Below are 21,220 nucleotides of genomic sequence, written 5' to 3'. Positions count from 1 at the left end.
AACTTCGAGCCCACCAGCACAACGATTTGCTGGTAAAGGGCGAACACGAAATTATTGCGACACATTCAACAGGGCATAACTTTTTTACCATTGGGTAAAAATCAACCAAATTTTGCACACTTTCTCATTGATGTGTATTGTGTACATGCTGTCAAACTCGAAGTCGTGTTTTTCGATTCAACGAAAATGGAGGTGAACCAACGCGAGTTGAGAGAACAAATTCTTTCCAAACACCTGGAATTTCCTGACCTGTCGCACCGGCAGTTGGGAAAAATGTTGAACATTCACCATTCAACCGTCTCCAGAGTGTTGAAGCGGTTCCAGGAGCGGTTGACGTTGGACCACGGCAAAGGAGCTGGAAGAAAACCGGAACCGGAGAGCTACGTCCAGAATGCAAAGAAGAGAGCTGGACTACATACATACAAGGTACAGAACTTCCCAAACCGCGATGAGCGGCAACAATCGACGGCTAAAACTCGGGCACGGAAGCTCTACGAGAAGATGCTGACAAAATATGGCTGCTGTGTGATGGACGACGAAACGTATATAAAAGCCGATTTTAAGCAAATTCCGGGGTTGGAGTTTTTCACCGGCAAGAGCAAGTTCGATGTGGACGACAAATTTAAGAAGAAGAAAATGTCGAAGTTCGCCTCCAAATACCTCATTTGGCAGGCCATCTGCTCTTGCGGACTGAGGAGTGAGCCTTTCGTGACAAAGGGCACAGTAAATGGCGAGATCTACAAATCTGAGTGCCTCGAGAAGCGCCTTTAGCCGTTCTTGCAGCAGCACGACGAAGCTCTGCTATTTTGGCCAGATTTGGCATCATGCCACTATTTTAAAAGTGTCCTGGAGTGGTATGAGGCCAATTCTGTCCATTTTGTTCCAAAGGACATGAATCCGCCAAACTGTCCGGAGCTGCGCCCGGTGGAGCAGTACTGGGCAATAATGAAGCGGGAACTTCGGAAGAGCATGAAGACAGTCAAAGACGAGAAGGACATGTTAAGAAAATGGAAAAAAAAAACTGAGAAACTGGTACCGGATGACACTGTAAAGAATTTGATGGAGGGCATCAAGCGAAAATGCGTTCAATTTTACACTCAAGGCTCCATCGATTAACTTTTCTTTTGATTTTTGAAGTAAATATACCCTAAAATTTTGGTTTGATTTTAAACATTATAAGAAAATTGGCATGACATTTCCGGTGTCACAATAATTTCGTGTTCGCCCTTTAGTTATGCTTCATTGTCCTCTGGCAAATAACCAGCGTAGTCCTAGCATCCTTGGCCTGCTTAAAGTCAAGAATTTCATAATCATGCAGCTTGCGATAGTTCTTAGCCGAATTGACATTCAACATACGCTTTTATTTTGGCAGTTCAGTTTGAAATCTAGTTACGAGTTCGGACGACAACGTGCCCATTAACCTCCAGCTAAGCAATATAATTCAAAAGTTTGATATCGTACTAAACAGCCAGTTCGAAATCATAAATAATTCGCTATCCCTGCTTCAACTGGTTCGCTGAAAGTAAAATGTTTTTGATGAACTATTTACATAACTAGAATTAAAAAACCTACTTATAAACATTGAATTTAACTGCTCCATTTAATTTAAAACATATTGAAACTAGTATAAATATGCTTTAATACGTGATTAAAAGTAATACATTGACGAAATATACAACAACAAACAACTACATTAGTAACCGGTCACTACGATTAAAAAATTCAAATCTTAAAATACTTAAAAATACTTAGAATACTTATCAGATACTTCGAGATACTTAATTGATACTAGAGCTATAGTTTAGAGTGGGATGCCCCTAGGCTAGATGCTTTATATTTTAAAGAGCGGTCAAATTGTTTCACAGGGGCAATCCTCGATCAGGAAATAATTCCATCTTCGAATTGAATTACAGCAAACCCTTGAGCAAACCCCTTCAAAAGAGTCACAATTGCTCCCGAAAAAAAAGGTGACGAGTGAGAAACAGATTGAAATGATTAAGACCCAGCGTCGAGCGTAGTAGGCACATGTCGTTCTTACACCCATGGCCACCTTTATTTCCACATGTGCATCTGATTTGTCTGATTTCCCTTCTAGTCACATACAGGAGTGTGTGCATAACCTCAAACAAAAATCATCAACGGCCCTGCCTGACATGGTGTAAATTATTCTTCCGTTTCATCTCAATCGCTGCGAGCTCCTTACACTATATACTATAAAGAGAAGGTACTAAAATTAGTCCCAAATTGAGCGGTAGCTGCTACTGCTGCTCTAAACGGTTCACTAGAGCTACTGCCGGCGACCGACGACAAGGGAAATGCTCGCTGTCAGGAGGAATAAATTATAATTGAATTGAAATCGTTAAAATTAGATGGCTCCGGCGGGTTTTAAGCGGTAACACGTGGAATTACGCTCGTAACGCGTGAACTGCTCTTTGATCTTCCTTCCAAGAAGCTGATGGTGATCTTTCTTCTTCTTTTGTGTGGAAACGGGGAAATTTACGACAATGCGCATTCTGGCCTTAATTGGAAGTGTCTGTTGTGCACATATTGCACTTAATTTGAGGCAACATTTAGCAAAGTAGTTTTGAGTAATTAGTCTCCTGTCATGATCCACCACGGTCGACATCGTCTCGTGTACGGCACTCGCCCGATGAGTCAATGGCATCCGATGAATGCAGAATCCGTTCCTTTGCCTTCTGGAGCGTGCAATGTATATCCTGATGATCGGCGATGGAAGCAAAGGACAAGGAAAGTATCAAGTTTCGCACTTTCATTTTTTCCCTAATCTGACGGGAAGCGATCTCCATATATAGAGGCAGTTGGTTTGTTGATGATGTTTTGATGCCTTTGTTTGAGGGTAGGTATACATGAATGCGTTGGTTGGCACAGCGTCGTTCTCCCAGTCCACATTGTGTACACACCTTTGTGCATTTTTGCACGAGTGCAGTCGACCGTTGCGATGTATTTTACGCTGCGATTTATGGTGATATCGATTGCTTGAAGCTGATAAGAACACGTTGGACGGACTATATGGCTTTTGTTTTTTTGGATTTGAGTAAGGTTAGGAGTCTAACGATTGGCATTGACGGCACCGTCGAGGCTAACGTCTTTTTACGCAAAGATTGGCAATTTCTTATGGGATTTTTCGGCGCAGACGCACAGACTTATACCGGTTAAATCCTACATATAAACTGTGTGGTCAGTTTTACCGATTTATAGATTTACTATCGATCTACGGACCGACCATAAAATTCTCACCCCCCGCTCATAACTTTTAAAAGTTTTAACTGTTTTTGAATTACTGGTTTTGTAAAATGACCATCAAATTTAGCAATATCTAACGCTATGGAAACAAATGGTCGATTATGGAAGAAAGTGCCTCCAATTAACAAGTCGCAGTTAAACCTTTTATTAACGTTGAATCTTCCAACAAGTTTCGATTATGGTAGTGAAATTAAACCTAAATCAAATTCAATAGTTAGTCAAACTTTTGATAAAACAAGTAATTCAATCTGAAAGTCGAAATAAGCCATGGCTTCGAAATGTCCGCCTTACTAACACTAGTTTTAAGGAAGTTTAATTCGGTCATTAAAATTAAATCGTGGCTTCGTTAAGAAATGGGAAAAATCAAACAAACCAATAAAAAATGTGCATAATTACGCTCCGACGGCGCTCCCCGACGAATCCGGTTCCATATCATCTTTAATTCTCTTCACCATACCGGCAATCACCAACCCGATCGACATGTCGAATCCATCCTGGTCGTAGATGATAATTTCCAACGGGTTAGCATTGTCCCTGTAAAATAAATGCCCCTTGGCAATTTCTCAATTTCATCAAACCTTTGATTCTATTCGCTAATTCTTACACAATCGTAGCCCAGAAGCGTTTATTCAGCAGTGTCCGGTTCATTTCGATCACTGCCTGCTTGTGGAAGCGCTTCATGGGTTCCACATTGGACAAACGGCACAGAACCGTCTGATACGGTAGATAACTGTAGCGTGCGTCCCACTGGCGGATGTCCACCAAAGCGACCATATCTGCATGGCCGTGGTCCACGTAGAACACGAGCACTTTCTGCTCGTCAAAATACCTGACAACTTCGGCCCGGTACCAACGTGTGCCCTTGTATTTTGCCAAAACCTGTTGGGCTATTTCTGTAATGAAAACAAACTTAGAGCACTATAGTCCGACATCCTGCAAATACAAACTTACCCGGTTGTTGCGTAAGTTTCTTGAACTGCACGCAGTTTTGCGGTATATTCATCCGTAATTCCATCTCCTTCAAATCTGCTTCGATAGTGACATCATTGGCCAACACTAATTGGCACCACAGATGCTGAACATCTCGGATGAACTTCGGAATCAGCATCACCTTCGATCCGATCGGAGGAACGATGAGATTATCCGCTTTGACACTACTTTGCGGTGGACTTCCGTTTTTGCTGTGAGCCCCCTTGGTGCAGCTTGATTCGGGGGATCCATTGTACGGGCACAGTGGCTTCTCCGGTATCGTTGGCGCCAGTTTTGAAGATGACACATCTCGGTTTTGGTTTGATTGAGGCTTCTTTTGGGAGGATTTCGAAATAGGACGCCCTTTCACGGATTCCTGATCCACAGGTTTCCTGAGCTTGACGAAGAGAATCGCTTTCTCGGCGGAAACCACTGTGTAGAACTGAATGGTCTGAAATGTGGCCTTCAGATACTGGTCGGAATTATCACCGAACAGATCGTCAAGCTCGTCGACCAGCATACAGCGGATGGCGAGCGACGGGATTTTGCGGTAGTATTCGCTCAGGCTGCACAGAGGCAGTGCGGCATCGTACGGGAGGATCTCTCCAGTGTCCAGCAAACGAATGTAGATCTTTTTCAGTGGGGAGTGATCGATGGGCTTGTTCCGGACCGCCCGGTACACCGATCCTTCCAAAAAGACTCCGAATACTTCGCCGGCCGGAGGCAGTTCGCTGAGCGGATCACAGTACATATTCTGCATGGCGGCAAACAGCTTTTTGCAGTCCGAATGATCCAGGTCCACCATACAGAAGAAGCGAGGCGTTGGACCGACGGACGAGATGACGCACCGGCCGGTGCATCCGGGGTTGTCTGAAATGATGGAAGGGCAATTTCGGATTTAGAATAACAAATTGAAGAACATTGTGCGTGCATATATTTTTCTTTATTTGTTTTCCGTACTGAGTACCAACGCTACGGACGCCAGGAAGGCAGCTCCCACACCTGGTCCCTACCTATTGACCTAACAGCTCAAAGACCGGGGACCAACGACTTTACTTCCCTTCCGAAGGAAGGCGTGATCAGAGATTATATGCCTCAGAAAATCCCGGCGGTGCCGGCCATAGGCCAAAGTGCAGCGCCATTGAATTTCAATGCGTTAGGTTGAATTCCAGACAATGTCTAACGACATGTCATGTCGTTTCAGCAAGTTGAAGTTGATCGGTTTCTCAATGTGATTGGTGAGGCAGAAGGAAACAAGTCAGCTCTTTCATTATCACGACGTTCTAATGCATAATAGTGTGACGTAACGTTGAACCATGCGTAAGAACACCGTGAGAACGAAAGAGTCGACTACATTCCTTCTCCCGCACATGTGCGAAACCGAACTTTTTGTCAGTGCGAACCTCAACCTGAGCTAGGTTTTAAAAACAAACGAGCAAACTGACGTTTGTCAGAAAACAAGCAAACCCAATCTTGATACCCGATCCAGGTTGGAACTGAATAATAAACGAATAGATCAGTGCACGGTCCCTAACCTCACTTTTTGCTTCCTATCATTTTGTCTGTGAGTAAAAGAGATGGCAACGAATGGGAGCCAAAACAAACCACCCAAAACTGTCAAAATTTACGGGAGAGGGAAGAGTGCGGCAAATCTTCGTGCACTGAACTATTCGCTAATAGTAACGCACACGGTTCCCGCGTTGACTGTTCCTTACTTTCCCATCTAATCAAATCGATGAGTGAGAAAACAGCACCCCGTCAACGCGAGCGAGAACTCGAGTTGCCAGATCATTGCACACAAAACCAACTTGAGTTAATTCAAAACAAAAATACTAGCGAACCAGGCGGTGATGCAGTACTTTTTGCACAGTCGTTTCCGCGAGAGAAGAAGAACATATCACAGCCAAAAGAATCCAGTCCAGTTGCCTCCTCTTCTTCTTAGGGAAAGATTAAATCTAAAGAGCCTGAGTGTCAAAATTAGAACAATCGATTGTCTGTCAAAGTCATAGTAAAAGTAATTCCAATCGAGCAGAAGACCTGTCAAATGGATAAGATTTTTTTTTAATTCTTTATTTAAGAGATTTTTAGCCTTAGGCTAGTTCATCTCTAAATGGATAAGATGTCGCCTCTTTATAAATTCAGGCTCTTTAATTAAATCAACTGTGAACTGTCAAAACTTTTCGGTAAACAAAAAAATCAGCTGACCGCAGCTGTCTCATGGAATGCCTTGCCGGTGTAGCGTAAGCAGGAATAAGCGCGAGTCTTTGACAGCTCAACATCATTTGTTTGTATACAAAGGTGCATCCTATATCTACATCTTAAATTATTTCGGTGTACGGCAGTGTAGCAACGGTGTAGCTACACCGCAAAAACGAAAACGACATCAAATATCCCAGAAGCGGGATGTGCTAGCAAATCTCGAGTAACATTTGAAATGGGCCAATGTCCAAAACGTAAACAAATCGGGTTTTGATACCATTCTCAGGACTGGTAGCGATCACTGCTGTCAAAAATAGTGATTTTAGTGACCATGATGAACAAATAAGTGACCAAATAGTGACTTATAGTTGTGAAAATAGTGACTAGAAAGTGACCTAAGAGAAAATGAATGTTTGATGTTTTGAACTTATTCAATAAGTATCTCATAATATTCGGAGATGAACCAGCCTACGGCTGAAAATCTCCTAAATAAAGAAAAAAAAGTATATCATAAACACTTATGTACGATATGAACCTTTAAAGCGAAAGATTGAAGTTTCGACAATTTCCCGTAAGTATTATAACCATTATAAACGCACACTAATTTTCCCTGAACTTAAATATGGTTACCTGAAGTTCTCTAAATTTGCTTAATAACCCGGAAAATTTTCTGATATCCATTCATAATTCCCTGACGCTTCTGACGTTTTCGGATCAATTTTAGAATTCATGGAATACCCCATCATTCCACGGAACTCCTTGTAAGTCTCTGCAAATTTGTTTAAGTTAATGGGATTATTCTGAAGCTATCTGATCGTCCTTGAGTATCATGAAACTATCTAAAAGTATCTAAATTTTTTAGAAGTTCTCTGGAATTTCTTGAAGATATCACTGCATGCTAAAAGTTCGCGCATTTTTTTTTTTAATTAATGGAAATTCGTTGATTTTCTCTGATCAATTTAGCTAAATTTTTGCGTTTTAAAGTTCTTGAAATCTCCATGATATAACACGCTAAAATACTCTCACTTTTTCCGAATGTTCATATAAATTTTTATCACGTTCCAGAAATTCTCTCGGAGCTTTGCTGAAGTTTCCGGAAATTCCCTGAGTCTCTCGCAACTTCTTTAAGGTTTCTACAATTTCCATGAAATTATTTGAACTGCCCTTTGATTCTCGAAGCTTCTCTCAAACTCTCAATTCTATTGAAGATCTCGGTTCTGCTGCTTGGAAATTAATGGAATTCCGGTAAACACCTTTAAATTTCGCTGAAATTCTCTGGACTTCTGTGAGGTTTTTGAAATATTTCTTAAGTTTTCATAAATTTTTTTCAGCATATCATGGAACTATCCTGTATTTTTCTAAATTTACCGATTATATAAACTGCTCCAAAAGTTTGGACTAAAGCTACGGAAACTGCTATTGAGATCTGAAATTCCTCAAAAATCTCTAGATCTAGCTTTTCTGAGGTACTTAGAACTTCTTAAAAATTTGCACAATACCCCTCATGTTTTCTATATTTCTCAAGTTCGCTTGACACCTGTGAAGTTCTCTGATATTTCAGGAACTTCATTAAAGTTTCCGAAAATTTTCAGATGCTAAAAGAACCGCTTTGAGCTTCCAGTAAGTTCCCCGTATTTTCAGCATGGACTTACTCAAATTAAGTAAGTTTTTTTTTTAACTTTATTAAGTGAGAAATTAAGTAAGTGTTAAACTTTAACATTCGATGGATTTGATTGTAAATCTGTTTTTTTTAACTGATTGCCATGTCTTAAAAACATTTGGTTAAATTGCTGTTGTTTTTGATCCACAAAAAAGCATATTTTTAACGCATTTAAAAAATAGCTTTTTTATTATTAACCTGGAATTTATCCGTTAAAGTTCTGGAAAAATCTGGAAAACTCAGGTAATTTTATTTAGAAAAATGAGTAGACACCCTGTAGATAGAGAAACACGATTAAACGCCACAAAGCAAAGAATTATCAATCATGAAATAAAAAGTAAATCATTGTGTGCATTTGTGCATTTTTACTGAACATTTCAGCTGATTTCATGGTACTTATTAACCGTTCTCAGCATCTTTTCCGATGATATATGGTACAATTACACTTCAAAATGGTGCAAAGCGGTGCATACTAAGGAGCATTTTCAAATGCTTAATGTACAGTTTTCTCTATTTTAGGGAGCGTACTTTAAATATTTACTGAGCATTTTAAGATTTTTAACGTATTTTGATCATTCATTTAAGGAGCAACCCGATCTATTTTAAGGAGATTTTTTTTTTACTTATTAAGGAACATCGTCATTGTTTACCTTTTTACCGATTTGTTTTGAATTTATTTGACGTTGCGAAAAAGCTTAGCAAAGGGCGTACCATTTTTGATGACAAGCACAACGGCTTAACAAAAAGGGCCTGTCCATTAAAAGATTCACAAAAAGGCTTATTAATTTATGAAATTAAATTGTTATCGATTTTCATATATTTTTGAAATCTTTTCGCATATTTTGGATGTTGTATACTGAGATACAGTTACTATTGTTATTGTGAACAATATAAATGCCTGCGATATGAACTCACACGGTACTGGTTGGGGCGAATCATACGATGACAATAGAGCGGTATTTTCTATGATTTGTGCGACGATTTCAACTTGACTAGCTTGAACACTGGTGAAGCAACACGTATAGCAAACCCTCCTGCTCGAGAGAGCCGTCTTGACATATCTTTGTGCTCATACTCACTATCATTAGATTGTCTGTGGAAGGTTATCAATGATCCCCATGGTAGTGATCACTTGCCAATTATTATTTGGTCGTCTAAAAACAGATCAGTTGTGTGTATCGGCGGTTACTCTTGGTATTGATTCTACCGATCCTCTACCACCACTGGAAGAGTATCGTTTCTTTACCGAGCTAATCTACAAAAGCGCATTAGAAGCTCAGAAACGACGTGTTCCAAGTGCATCCCTCAAAAGAAGACCCGCCACCCCTGGATGGGATGACGAATGCACAAAGTTGTATCTTGAGAAATCCGATGCCTTTAAAGATTATCATCGTAGACATGAAAGATCTGAGCTTTTTGAAAAGTATCTAAAGCTTGAAAAAAAGCTTAAAAACTTACTAAAAGCAAAGAAACGAAATTACTGGCGTACTTTCATCGAGGGACTTTCTAGAGAAACCTCGATGACAACGCTTTGGAAAAAGGCTCGCTATATGCGAAACCGCTCATCTTCCAATGAGAGTGAAGAATACTCCTCCCAATGGATATTCGACTTCGCTAAAAAGGTTTGTCCAGATTCTGTTCCAGTACAACCAACTTTACGGGATACAGCCCGAAGTAACGGTTCTCTGGATGAACCATTCACAATACTGGAATTTTCAATGGCACTTCTTTCATCGAATAACTCTGCTCCGGGAAGCGATATGATCAAATTCGACCTTTTAAAAAACCTCCCTGATATCGCTAAAAGACGATTACTTAATCTATATAATTCTTTGAGTGGGTTGGTTTATTTCCTTTAAATTCCGTTATAATTGCTTATCTTATCTCTTGTCAAAAGATAAGCAATTATAACGGAATTTAAAGGAAATAAACCAACCCACTCAAAGCTCTTCATAAAGGGATTCCGTTAAGAGGTTCGACAAATTTAAAGGACTATATAATTCATTTATGGAATTCAATATAGCTCCACCAGCATGGAGACAGGTTAAAGTAATAGCTATTCAAAAGCCTGGGAAACCAGCGTCAGATCACAATTTTTTTTTTTTTTTTTTTTTTTTTGTTTTATAGTCACTTTAACCATAGAGTTAACTCTAAGACCAGAAGGTCCCGAAGAAACGAGCTCAACTTTTTGGTAACTTCGGTCCCAAGCTAATCGATTCACCGCTCGTAACATAGGAAAAACCAATAACCCCTCATTTTATCTGTCAAAATTTCATAGCGAATCAAAACAAACATTGCGTAGTACTAGAATTTCGACTAGAATGGGGTACGTTAATCGTTTGCTTGGGACCAATAGGCTAGTCAAGTAGTGAGCCAATTTAAAATCGTTAGTTTCGTATTGATTGTTGCTTTAACGCTCTTGGGTCATTCGTGACTTGTCTGGGGGTGAGGTTTGAACTCGTGACTTTGGCGTGAGAGGTATGGATTCTAACCACTACGCCGAGGTCGCCGTCCGATCTCTATGTTATCATGCCTGAGGAAATTATTAGAAAAAATTATCCTATTAAGACTTGACCATTGGGTTGAATCAAACAATCTACTTTCAAATACGCAATTTGGTTTCCGAAAGAGTAAAGGAACAAACGATTGTCTAGCGATGCTTTCATCTGATATTCAACTGGCCTTTGCGCACAAGGAGCAATTGGCTTCAGTCTTTTTGGATATTAAGGGCGCATTTGATTCGGTTTCCATAGACATACTGTCAGACAATTTTCACAGTAGTGGATTACCCGGTATTTTGAATAATTTCTTGTATCATTTGCTGTCAGAAAAACAAATGACCTTCAATCTAGGTCAACTGACAACTTCTAGAATTAGCTACATGGGCTTATCCCAAGGTTCATGTTTAAGTCCCTTACTTTATAATTTCTATGTCAAATATATTGATAACTGCTTAGATAATCTATGCACGCTTAGGGGGCTGTTCATAAACAACGTAGACAGTTTAGGGGGGTTGACAATTATCCACGGCCCATACAAATTTAAAAAAAATTGTCTACGCAGTGGGAGGGGAGGGGTCAAGAATCCCAAAAAAAACTGTCCACGTAGTTTATGGACAGCCCCTAGACAGCTTGCAGACGATGCCCATGAGAGGTCCACGTACAGAAATCTTGCAAAGACCATTGCAAAATTCCCTAAATAATCTGTCCCTCTGGGCAAGAAATTTAGGGATCGAGTTTTCACCGCAAAAAACTGAATTGGTAGTGTTTACAAGGAAGCGGTTTCCAGCCCAACTGCGTCTAAATCTTTTGGGCAGAGACATTACCCAATCGTTAACCTTCAAATACCTTGGAGTCTGGTTTGATTCAAAATGCACTTGGGGTACCCACATTACGTATTTGAAACAAAACTGTCAACAAAGGATCAACTTTCTACGATCAATTTCCGGGACATGGTGGGGTGCTCACCCGGAAGACCTCATTAAACTATATAAAACGACTATTCTTTCAGTTCTTGAGTATGGCTCTTTTTGCTTCCTCTCGGCAAGAAAAATCCACCTAATTAAATTGGAACGTATTCAATATCGTTGTTTACGTATTGCCCTTGGCTGTATGCATATATGCATTAAATGTAGTGTCAGTAACAACCTTGTGATTGAAAACTTCGAAGAAATGCTCGAATTGAGCATCCAGTCTAGATTCGTGCGAATCTATCTTAATTATATGTCATCGGATATTGGCCTTCCTTGATATAACCCCTCTCGTGTATGCTTTACTAACTACAGTTCCCCCATTGACTATGATCTCTCCATGAAACAGGCTATTCAAGGAGTTCCAGATCAAATTCGACCTATCTCAATTCCCCGCATTTTTGCTGAAAAGTACCAACAAGTCAATTGCAATAGAAGATTTTTCACTGATGGATCACGCATTGATGGATCCACTGGCTTCGGCGTCTTCAATTAATACTCAACCTTGTTCCGTTTATGTTGCTGAGCTGGCAGCAATCACCTTCGCATTGGGGATGATTTCCGATGTGCCCATAGACCATTACTTCATCTTATCGGATAGTCTCAGTTCGATTGAGGCTATTCGGTCTATGAAACAAGGTAGGCACTCATCTTATTTCGTTTCAAAGGTAAGGGAGCAGATGAGTTTGCTGGTCGAAAGATCATATATGATTACCTTTGTATGGGTCCCCTCACATTGCTCAATCCCAGGCAATGAGAAGGCGGACTCTCTCGCAAAGGTGGGCGCGCAGGAAGGCGAGATTTATGATAGAAGAATTTCACATGATGATTTTTTCCCATTAGTACGTCAGAGTTCTCTTTTAAGTTGGCAAAACGATTGGACAAATAATTCTCTTGGGCGGTGGTTACATTCCATTATTCCAAATGTTTCTTCGAGAGCGTGGTTCAAAGGTCTGGATGTAAGTCGGGGATTCATTCGAGTGATGTCAAGACTTATGTCCAACCACTACTCGCTAGACGCACATCTCTATAGAATAAACCTCGTTGACAGCAATATATGTAGGTGCAGAACCGGTTATGATGACATCGATCACGCAGTTTGGTATTGCCCGGGTAATGACGCCTCCAGAGCACGACTATTGGATACCCTAGCGGCCCGAGGCAGACAACCCTTCCGTGAAGTAAGAGATGTATTGGGAACACGTGATCTTCCCTACATGCAAGCGATCTACGAATTCCTTTGTTTGTCTGATGTTAGAGTTTGATGTGACTACCCCTCTCTTTTCCAAACAATTTCCCTCCATTGTGTCCCAGTCTTATTATCCTCCTTTGCCTCTGCCCAGCCAGGATTTGGTCAACCGTCCGTGAGTAGTATCCGAAGGAGGCTTCAGAAACCAGTTTCCTACCTAGATCCTTCCAATCGAAATTGTTACCCAATAACCTCGAGCCCGCCACGAATAATTGGTACCCAATACTAACCTAGAAATACTGCTATTTAAAATGTAAATCAAACATTACTGATTTTGGCTCCGCAAAGTGTCACTCACGACTGAGCCTAGTAAATAAACGATCTAGTTAAAAAAAATATAAATGCCTAAAATACTTCAATTTTCTTAAATATGAATTGAATAGTGGCGGAAAAATTTAAAATATATTTTCTGGTTTGTTTACGTTTTGGACATAGGCTCATTTCAAATGTTACTCTAGAAACCAATGAATTTGTCGTGTCATTCGTTCTCCCACTGGGCCTCTCCTGTTTACACTAATTGATTTTTCATTTGTGAATCTGGTTCCAAACATCAACAAATCATAATTGCTTATGATTTGGAACTAGATATGCGAGCTAGGCGACGATTGTTCGTATTTGACAGTCAATTCCCCCTTTGATATATACACTACATCCATATGACTGTCATCCAAATAAAGGATGGTATTTTTTTTTATTAACTAAAACATCCAGCGCTCAGAGGGCAACAATTTAAGAATAGGATGACTTGCAAATGCTTAAAATTAAATTTATAACTCGATTGTTTACATTTCCATATTGAAAAAACATGAACAGCGCCATCTTTGTATCCATCATGGATACAAAATCGGTTGTTTTAAAGGAAACTTCTCCACCTCAATAAAGACAATTTTTTTGAATTGGAATGATCTTTATTTCTTGTATTTGTTTGGTTTACATGTATGAATTTTTAAGTGACACAGAAACTTTAGTTATTTTGAAGTTTTAATTATTATTTACTGTTCCTAGTCCTATCAGGCCTGTTAAAGTATGACCAACAATCAATACAAAACTAACGATTTTAAATTGGCTCACTACTTGACTAGCCTATTGGTCCCAAGCAAACGATTAACGTATCCTATTCTAGTCGAAATTCTAGTACTACACAATGTTTGCTTTGATTCGCTATGAAAGTTTGACAGGGGTTAGTGGATTTTCCTATGTTTCGAGGGGTGCATCGATTAGCTTGGGACCGAAGAGAGTACTAGAGCTGAGCCAAAAAGTTGAGCACGTTTCTTCGGGACCTTCTGGTCATGGTGGGATTGGTTTTTTAATTAGAAAACGAGACTACTTAAAACTACTATTTACAACTACAACTACTATATACACCTAACCTACTATATACAAATTGCTTATCAAAGCATGTTCTGATGTATTGCATTTCTACACAAATTTGTTCCTAGTTTCGTTAATTTGAAAATCTACTTTCAGAATGTTAGCCTCTTGATGGAGGTCGGAAATGCGGGTATCGAAAGAACGATCTAGGATCATCCTCAATACCCTGTTCTGCGCTACCTGTATTTTGTTCCTGTGAGTTTGTGCACATGATTCCCACACCGGAGCTGCGTTGAAGATCGCAGGCGCAATGATTTATTTGTAGACAGCCAGTTTGTTCACCCTAGAGAGACGAGATCTGCGGCAAATTAGCGGATACAATAACCTAACTAGATTATAACACTTAACTACTGCCCTATATATGAGCGAGCGGAAAAGGAGCTTCTCGTCAAATAACATACCAAGATATGTTACTTCGGTGGACCACTCAACCCTTGTGCCATCCATTATTACAGTACAAGAGGGAGCCGGTTTTAGTTTGGGAGATTGCCGATGGAGGAACATTACTGATTGGGTTTTGGAGGCATTGATTTTGATTTTCCACGTGTTGGCATAATCAGCAAAGGCGTCAAGGCATCGTTGAAGTTTGTTTGTTATTTCACGAGGCATCCTTCCCTTGACGGTTATTGCGGTATCATCTGCAAACAGGAAGAACACGCAACCGTTGCCCAAGGGAGGAATGTCGGAAGTGTAGATGCTGTATAGCAAAGGGCCCAACAGACTTCCTTGCGGACCACCTGCTGGGATGGAAAAGGTGTTTGAATTGCAGCCATTCAACGATACCTTGAACGACCTTTGCTGGAGGTAGTTTCGGGTGATTTTCACAAGATGTAATGGAAAGTTGAAGTTACAAAGCTTGTACACAAGTCCGTCATGCCAAACATTGCCAAACGCTTTTTCAACGTCTAACAATGCCATGGCTGAGGACTTGATTACAGCTTTGTTACTTAGAATGTTATTCATCACCCGAACTAGCTGGTGATTTGTGGAATGCCCCTTCCTAAACCCAAACTGTTCAGGTAGGAGGATGTTGATCTCCTCGACAAACTTAAGCAAACGATTGAGAATTAGTTTCTCGAACAATTTGCTCAGCGCTGAAAGGAGGCTGATTGGTCTGTAGCTGGAAGGTAGTGATGGATCCTTACCGGGTTTGCGGATTGGCATGATTTTTGCTACCTTCCAGATACTTGGAAAAGAGTGCAGTTCCAAGCATCTGTTGAGGATAGCAGTCAAAAGCGAGTACACTTTCGTGCTCAGCTTCTTCAATACCAAGTTGAATATATATGGTGTTTTCAGCGCTGAGCAAATCGGCTCCACTGTAATATTTTCTGCCGGAGGGACGACACAAGCGGAGGCCAAGCAAATGCGATGCAGCAATATGAATGCCAATCGCATTTGCTTTCTCTTGTGGGGTAATGAGCCGATTGTTATCATTTTCGACTCTAAGAGGTGGAACGGGTTTGGGATGAGTTTTCAGCACCTTGGTTACCTTTCATTTCGGAGGGAGTCCATTCTGGAAGCAATCTGCCTGTTCAGATCGGCCATTTCACGATTTTTGCTCAGATCTCAAGTCCTTTGAAACTGGCGTCTACGCACATTTTTCAAGCGAATCAGTAACTGGGTGTGGGAATCAATGGCAACAAACTTACCCCTCACAGGAACTTGTCGAACACACGTCTCGTCAGCCACGGATATGGCCTGGTGGAGTCCTTCCAGAGCCCGGTCGATGTCCTCTACGGTGTCAAGCGGCGGATTTTCGTTAATGTTCCGGTCAACCACACGTCCAGACGTGGTGATAGTCTTTTCATAGGATTGGAGCAGGAGCTATGTTGATGCCGACCACAGCCACCACCGGTTGGTGATCGGAGCTTAAATCGTTGATTGCCACCGGCTTGGATAGCCCGAAGTTCGTCAGGAAGAAGTCCAGCGTGGAAGGGTTTCCCGCAGGAGAGATGAATGTCGGTTCATCCGGAAATTGCACCGTATACAGCCCATGGTCGAATAGTAGTCTACCGTTCTGGTTCCGTTGGTAGTTGCACCATGCTTCGTGACGAGCATTCAGATCGCCCCCAAAAATGAATCGGGAGCTCGTGCGAGTGATAGCGGTGAGGTCGTTCTTGAATTTCATCCTTAGTCCGTTGTTGGCAGCACACTGACGAGGGCAGTATACGGCGATGAACCGGACGTTTCCGGTTGGTGATTCCACCTCCACACTAAGGGCCTCGATGATAGAAGTGCGGATATGCGGCAGCATGTAGAACTTGATGATGATTGCGTTTCTTGACGGGGGCTGGATTGCACCCGCGGATTTACTTGACCGTGCTGCGTAGCAGGAAGAGGTGGGAAATCCTCCACTCTGAATAACGGCGTATTGTCCTTCTTTCGTCCTGGTTGATCTCTTGTGGACGCCTGCTTTCGGATCCGCTTGAAATCTTCGCGTTTGGGGCACTGTTTGTTGGAACCTTTATGGGCGCCATGACAGTTAGCGCATCTGGCCGTTTCCGACTCGTCGACAACACACTCGGAGGAGACATCCCAAGTAACAATTTTGGTTTTATGAGGGTACTGTAGACCATGATTTAGACTTGTAGAATGCTATAAAACCGCGATTGGCTTGACAAAGCAGTTTCGGGTGCCGTGCCCGAAATTCAGGCAACGCTGACACTGGGTGACGTCTTGACGGCCGCCACGGTATGGCTCCCATCGGACAATGATGGAATTGATGGAACGGATGGCCTTCAACGCATTAATGTACCAAATGCATTTCAATTTGGGATGGCAATCATCCTACAGAGAGCATTACGTGTTTCAATCAATGTTAAACCTGTATTCGAGAGGAGCATCATCTGATTACAAAACAACCATCATCCGATCATTCGAAAAAAACGATTTCGGAGTTTCGATTTGAATGGTCTGCGGTTTCATTCAAACAGAGAATGATGTATTGGTACGGTGTAGATGAATGGGAAACGTCATTTTGATATCAATCGTTAATGTCGAATATAAGGGCCGTTCACTAATAACGACACAATTTGAAAGGGATCGGGGCTAATCATAAATGACGTCCCCACGATAACTGAAAAAAAACCGATTGCTGATCAGTTGTTGTACCTCTGTAGTCTGCACCAGCCATTACACAGAAAATTCGACCCACGGTCTAAATAAGTACCTAATTACATTTTATTGATTTAAAATTACAGTTGGAACAGAGTGTGTAATACGTATTGTCAAATACTAAAATTATTCATCAGAATCTATAGCCGGAACATAAACGTTACATATGAGTATTAAACCATTAAGGCATATGCCTTGTTCAGACTACTGAGTTATACCATGTTATAATAATCTTGTCGATAATTACTAATAACTCTGTAGTCTGAAGAAGGCATCAAGCTCGCTAAGTGCTGCTCGACTTAACTGGCAATGAACTTTGAATTATTCACACTGTCGAGCGGTTTTGGAACGACATTCCACTAGAGATTTTAATAGCTAATTACCCACTTCATTCGAGCAGTTAAAATGACGTTTACCACCACTTGAACTTTGAAATAAAACATTATTTTGAGATTTTTTCTTCTGGAACCACTAGGAAAGTAGCCATCATTTCTGCGTTCAATAAAAAAATAGAAATTGGTCCAGTTTTGTGAAATCGCTGGTAGAAAGTCACACCAAAACTGCTTGACAAAGTGGTCAATTCGTTTATTATTCAGTTCCAACCTGGATCGGGTATCAAGAGATTGCGTCTGCTTGTTTTCTGACAAACGTCAGTTTGATCGTTTGTTTTTAAAACCTACCTCAGGTTGAAATTCGCACTGACAAAAAGTTCGGTTTCGCTATAACCTATAACCTGTTTACTCGAAGATCCAATGTGTGTTCCAATTATGGCCTATGGGAATTCCATATGCCATAATTGGAACACATCATAGTAGGAACGTATAGTCATAACTGGTACACCTACCCTAGAAGAAAAATATCTCAAAATATTATTCCATGTCAAAGTTCGAGTTTTAAACTGCTCGAATATTGTGATCAATTGATTCGAGCTGCTTTTCTCAATGATCTGTTTGTTTTGAACTGTTTCGCGATTTTTTGGTTTTAACAAAATACTTAGAAAACTATATCCTTTGGAACCATAAACTGAATATGTATAAACAATTTCTAGTTTTTTTTTTTTGTCTCTAATGACACTTGACAAGCGTCAAAAGCAAAAAAAGTCGCTCCAAAAGTGCTTGCAGGCTGTTTCGAGCTCTTTTTGAACAGAGCAAATAATAATCTATTCTAAGCCGGCACCATGCCATCCTTTTCGCTCATCACAATCGGTTGTCTCGTCCGGGCCATATTCCTTCGGACCATCAGTTGCCCAATGTCCACCATCTCTGCACCGTACACCAACACTTCCCAGTAGGAGCGGATGTCTCTATAATACGGCAAATTCCAAAAAGGCAATTTTGGTTTAAGACATTCAAAAACAAGCTACATGCAACACTCACAGCACTTTGACCATCATCAGTCGGTCCAGAATCTCCTCCCGGAGGGCAGCCGTCGCCCGTGCGTCATCCTCCCGAAGTCGGCTTACGTTTGCCAACCGACAGTGGACCGCCTGAAACGGCAGGTAATCGAATCGATCGTCCCACATGCGCAAATCCTCCAGCCGGACGTTTTCCCGATTGCCATAGTCCAGGTAGAACACGTCCATCAACCCATCGTGAAAGTATTCCAACACCTCCGCCCGGTACCACTGACCGTCGCCCGAGTAGAAGGCAAACACCAGTTCACGGGTGTCTAAAATGGGACAATTCAATGGCCTTCAGCATAAAATAAAAATAGCACAAGAAAAAAACTCACATGGCTTATGATCCATCATTCGAAACTCCCGTACGTAGGTGGGATCATTCAAAAACCGCTGCAACTCGCTCAACCCCTCGATGTACTCCTTTCGATCGAGCTGCCCGTAGAACTCCTCGACGTTGATGATCGTCGTGGGAATCAGCTTCACCATCGATCCGATTTTCGGCTCGATCAACTGCGCCCGAATTTTAGCTTTATGCAGGGCTCGATCCCGGGTCCAACCGTCCGGATCTTTGGCCACGTGCTCCAACCGACAACTGGCTCCCTTGAAACAGCCCTGAATCTTCGGATCGTAGAACGGACAAATGCGAGCATCGTCCTTCGGCACATATCCCAGCGTCGCCTTCATGACGTTGGTCGTATTCAGCGGTTCCTCGTACAGGGAGTTCAACTGTTCCTGCGTAAGAGTCTTTTCCGATATTTTGTACTCTTTGGGAGCTGGTTCTACGGGCTTCTTCTGCGTCAAAGGAAGGAATGGATTCCGGTTCACTTTGAAGGCGGTGGACAAGTTTACCCGCAATATATCATCCTCACGTGCGCATATTTCGAACCTTCTGATGTTGTACAAATTATCCATGAGGTATCGATTGAAGTCACCGCAGAACGGCTCATCAACCACATCCACCAACTGACAACGGACGGCTAAGGGCGCCAACTGTTGATAGTATTTCGTTAACTCATAGAGTATCATCGATTCTGAGTACGGGACGACTTCTCCCACGTCCAACAGTTTTAGAAACGGCCACGCCAAAACCGATTGACTCCGAATGGCACGGAAGATGGTACCTTCCAGTTCAACTCCGAATACGGTCACATCCGAGTCCGGAAGCTCTTCCAAGTGCGTGCTAACGTTTTGCAGAGAAGATAACGTTTGCTCCATTTTGCCGTTGCTTTGGCTACGATCGATCATGTAGAATGTGGTGGTCTTTGGAACCACGTAGGTCAGGTAGCCCGTTCCGGTTTGACCCGGCGAGTCTAAAAGAGGACATTCTGACTAGTAAAAACTACCCAAGCTAGTGTTTATATTGTGTTAATCGAAAGCATAAGTACCTGGTAAGCGCAAGCACATGCAATTATAAGCCATTTACAAACTATGAAGCAACACAAGCAGATGACAACAACCGAAACGAACAATGAGACAATGAGACTTATTACTAAACAAACAAAGCCGGCAAAATACTCACATTGTTTCAGCGACTGTTCCAAGTAGACAAATACCGGTTTAGCATCCTCAGTGTTTGCCATGGTCGGTTCGATCGGAGTGCAGCCGTCGTCCTTGCGTACCAGCAGACTGACTTGTTCCATAATTTTCCTCTCATCCATAGCGGAGGTGGTTTTTACTGGCTTCGAACCCGTCGCCGGAATGTTGAGCATTTCCATGCTGATATCCTTCAAGTTTTCCTCCCACTGACTGACCAAGGCGAACACCGAGTTGATCATGGCCACCATCTCGCCGATGGAGATGTCCGTTATCGTCAGCTGGGAAAACAGATAGGTGGTTACGAAGAGGAAACCAACGAATCGAGATGCTATTATACCTTGTAGATCATCTTGCCCAGAACATCCTCCGCTCGGAGGATCAAATCGCGCAGGAAATCCTTTACGCCGCTGGTTCCCATCTGACTCGTATCCATTGTTCTTTTTTTTTGGATGTCGGTTTCCAGTAAACTATTACACTCACTCCCACCGGAACGAAGTGGAAGAGAACCCTCTTGAGCTATGCACGTTGCGGAATTGAAAATATTTGCTTTAATCACCGCTACAATTTCCGAAATTTCAATCAAAAACTTTCAATCGCTCTCACATCGAGCGTGCTGTTTACCGCGTCTCGGTCGCCAAGTGGAATGCAACATAGGGATGTCCTATTTTTATTCGACTAATCGATTAATCGATTATCATTTTATAATAAATTCTAGGCGAACATTGCAAAAGGTCCTATCTGCTTTGATCGATTCTTTTTATTTACTTCTTCTTTCGTTGATCACTCAGTGGCAAAAATATTCCCTGATGAGGTGTTTGACTTTCTGGATGTTGGATGAGAACCTCCTTTTTCAATCTATGTGGCTAGCTGTTTTTGCCACATAGTTTGATAAAGGAGGATCTCATCTATAGCATCCGGAACGTCAAATAAAACAGGGACTATTTTTGCAGTTGAGTTATACAGGACAGTGGAGACATCTTCGTTAATTTT

General features: G+C 41.5%; 1 protein-coding gene across 2 annotated transcripts; it reads right to left on the bottom strand.

The window, feature by feature from the left end:
- Positions 1-3,439: 3,439 nt before the first annotated feature.
- On the bottom strand, positions 3,440-20,844 carry krimp (krimper). 2 transcript variants are annotated; one of them, XM_065222146.1, is made up of 5 exons: positions 20,568-20,844; positions 20,214-20,508; positions 4,216-5,103; positions 3,869-4,157; positions 3,440-3,798 (listed from the first exon to the last, which is right to left on the bottom strand). In XM_065222146.1, the coding sequence occupies exons 1-5, from the start codon at positions 20,661-20,663 to the stop codon at positions 3,657-3,659; spliced, it is 1,710 nt and encodes a 569-aa protein (XP_065078218.1). In that variant the 5' UTR covers positions 20,664-20,844; the 3' UTR covers positions 3,440-3,656. The 2 variants fall into 2 exon arrangements, with proteins under 2 accessions (XP_065078218.1, XP_065078217.1); XM_065222145.1 differs by lacking the exons at positions 3,440-3,798; positions 3,869-4,157; positions 4,216-5,103 and adding exons at positions 17,802-18,598; positions 18,672-18,963; positions 19,027-20,004.
- Between the last annotated feature and the right edge of the window lie 376 nt (positions 20,845-21,220).

The sequence above is a fragment of the Ochlerotatus camptorhynchus genome, unplaced genomic scaffold (assembly GCF_037179485.1).
Source record: "Ochlerotatus camptorhynchus isolate MF236.1 unplaced genomic scaffold, CSIRO-AGI_Acam_v1.1 ptg000158l, whole genome shotgun sequence".
NCBI classification, from domain to species: domain Eukaryota; kingdom Metazoa; phylum Arthropoda; class Insecta; order Diptera; family Culicidae; genus Ochlerotatus; species Ochlerotatus camptorhynchus.
The sequence above is the reverse complement of the archived record's forward strand: the minus strand, read 5'-3'. Positions and strand labels throughout refer to the sequence as shown.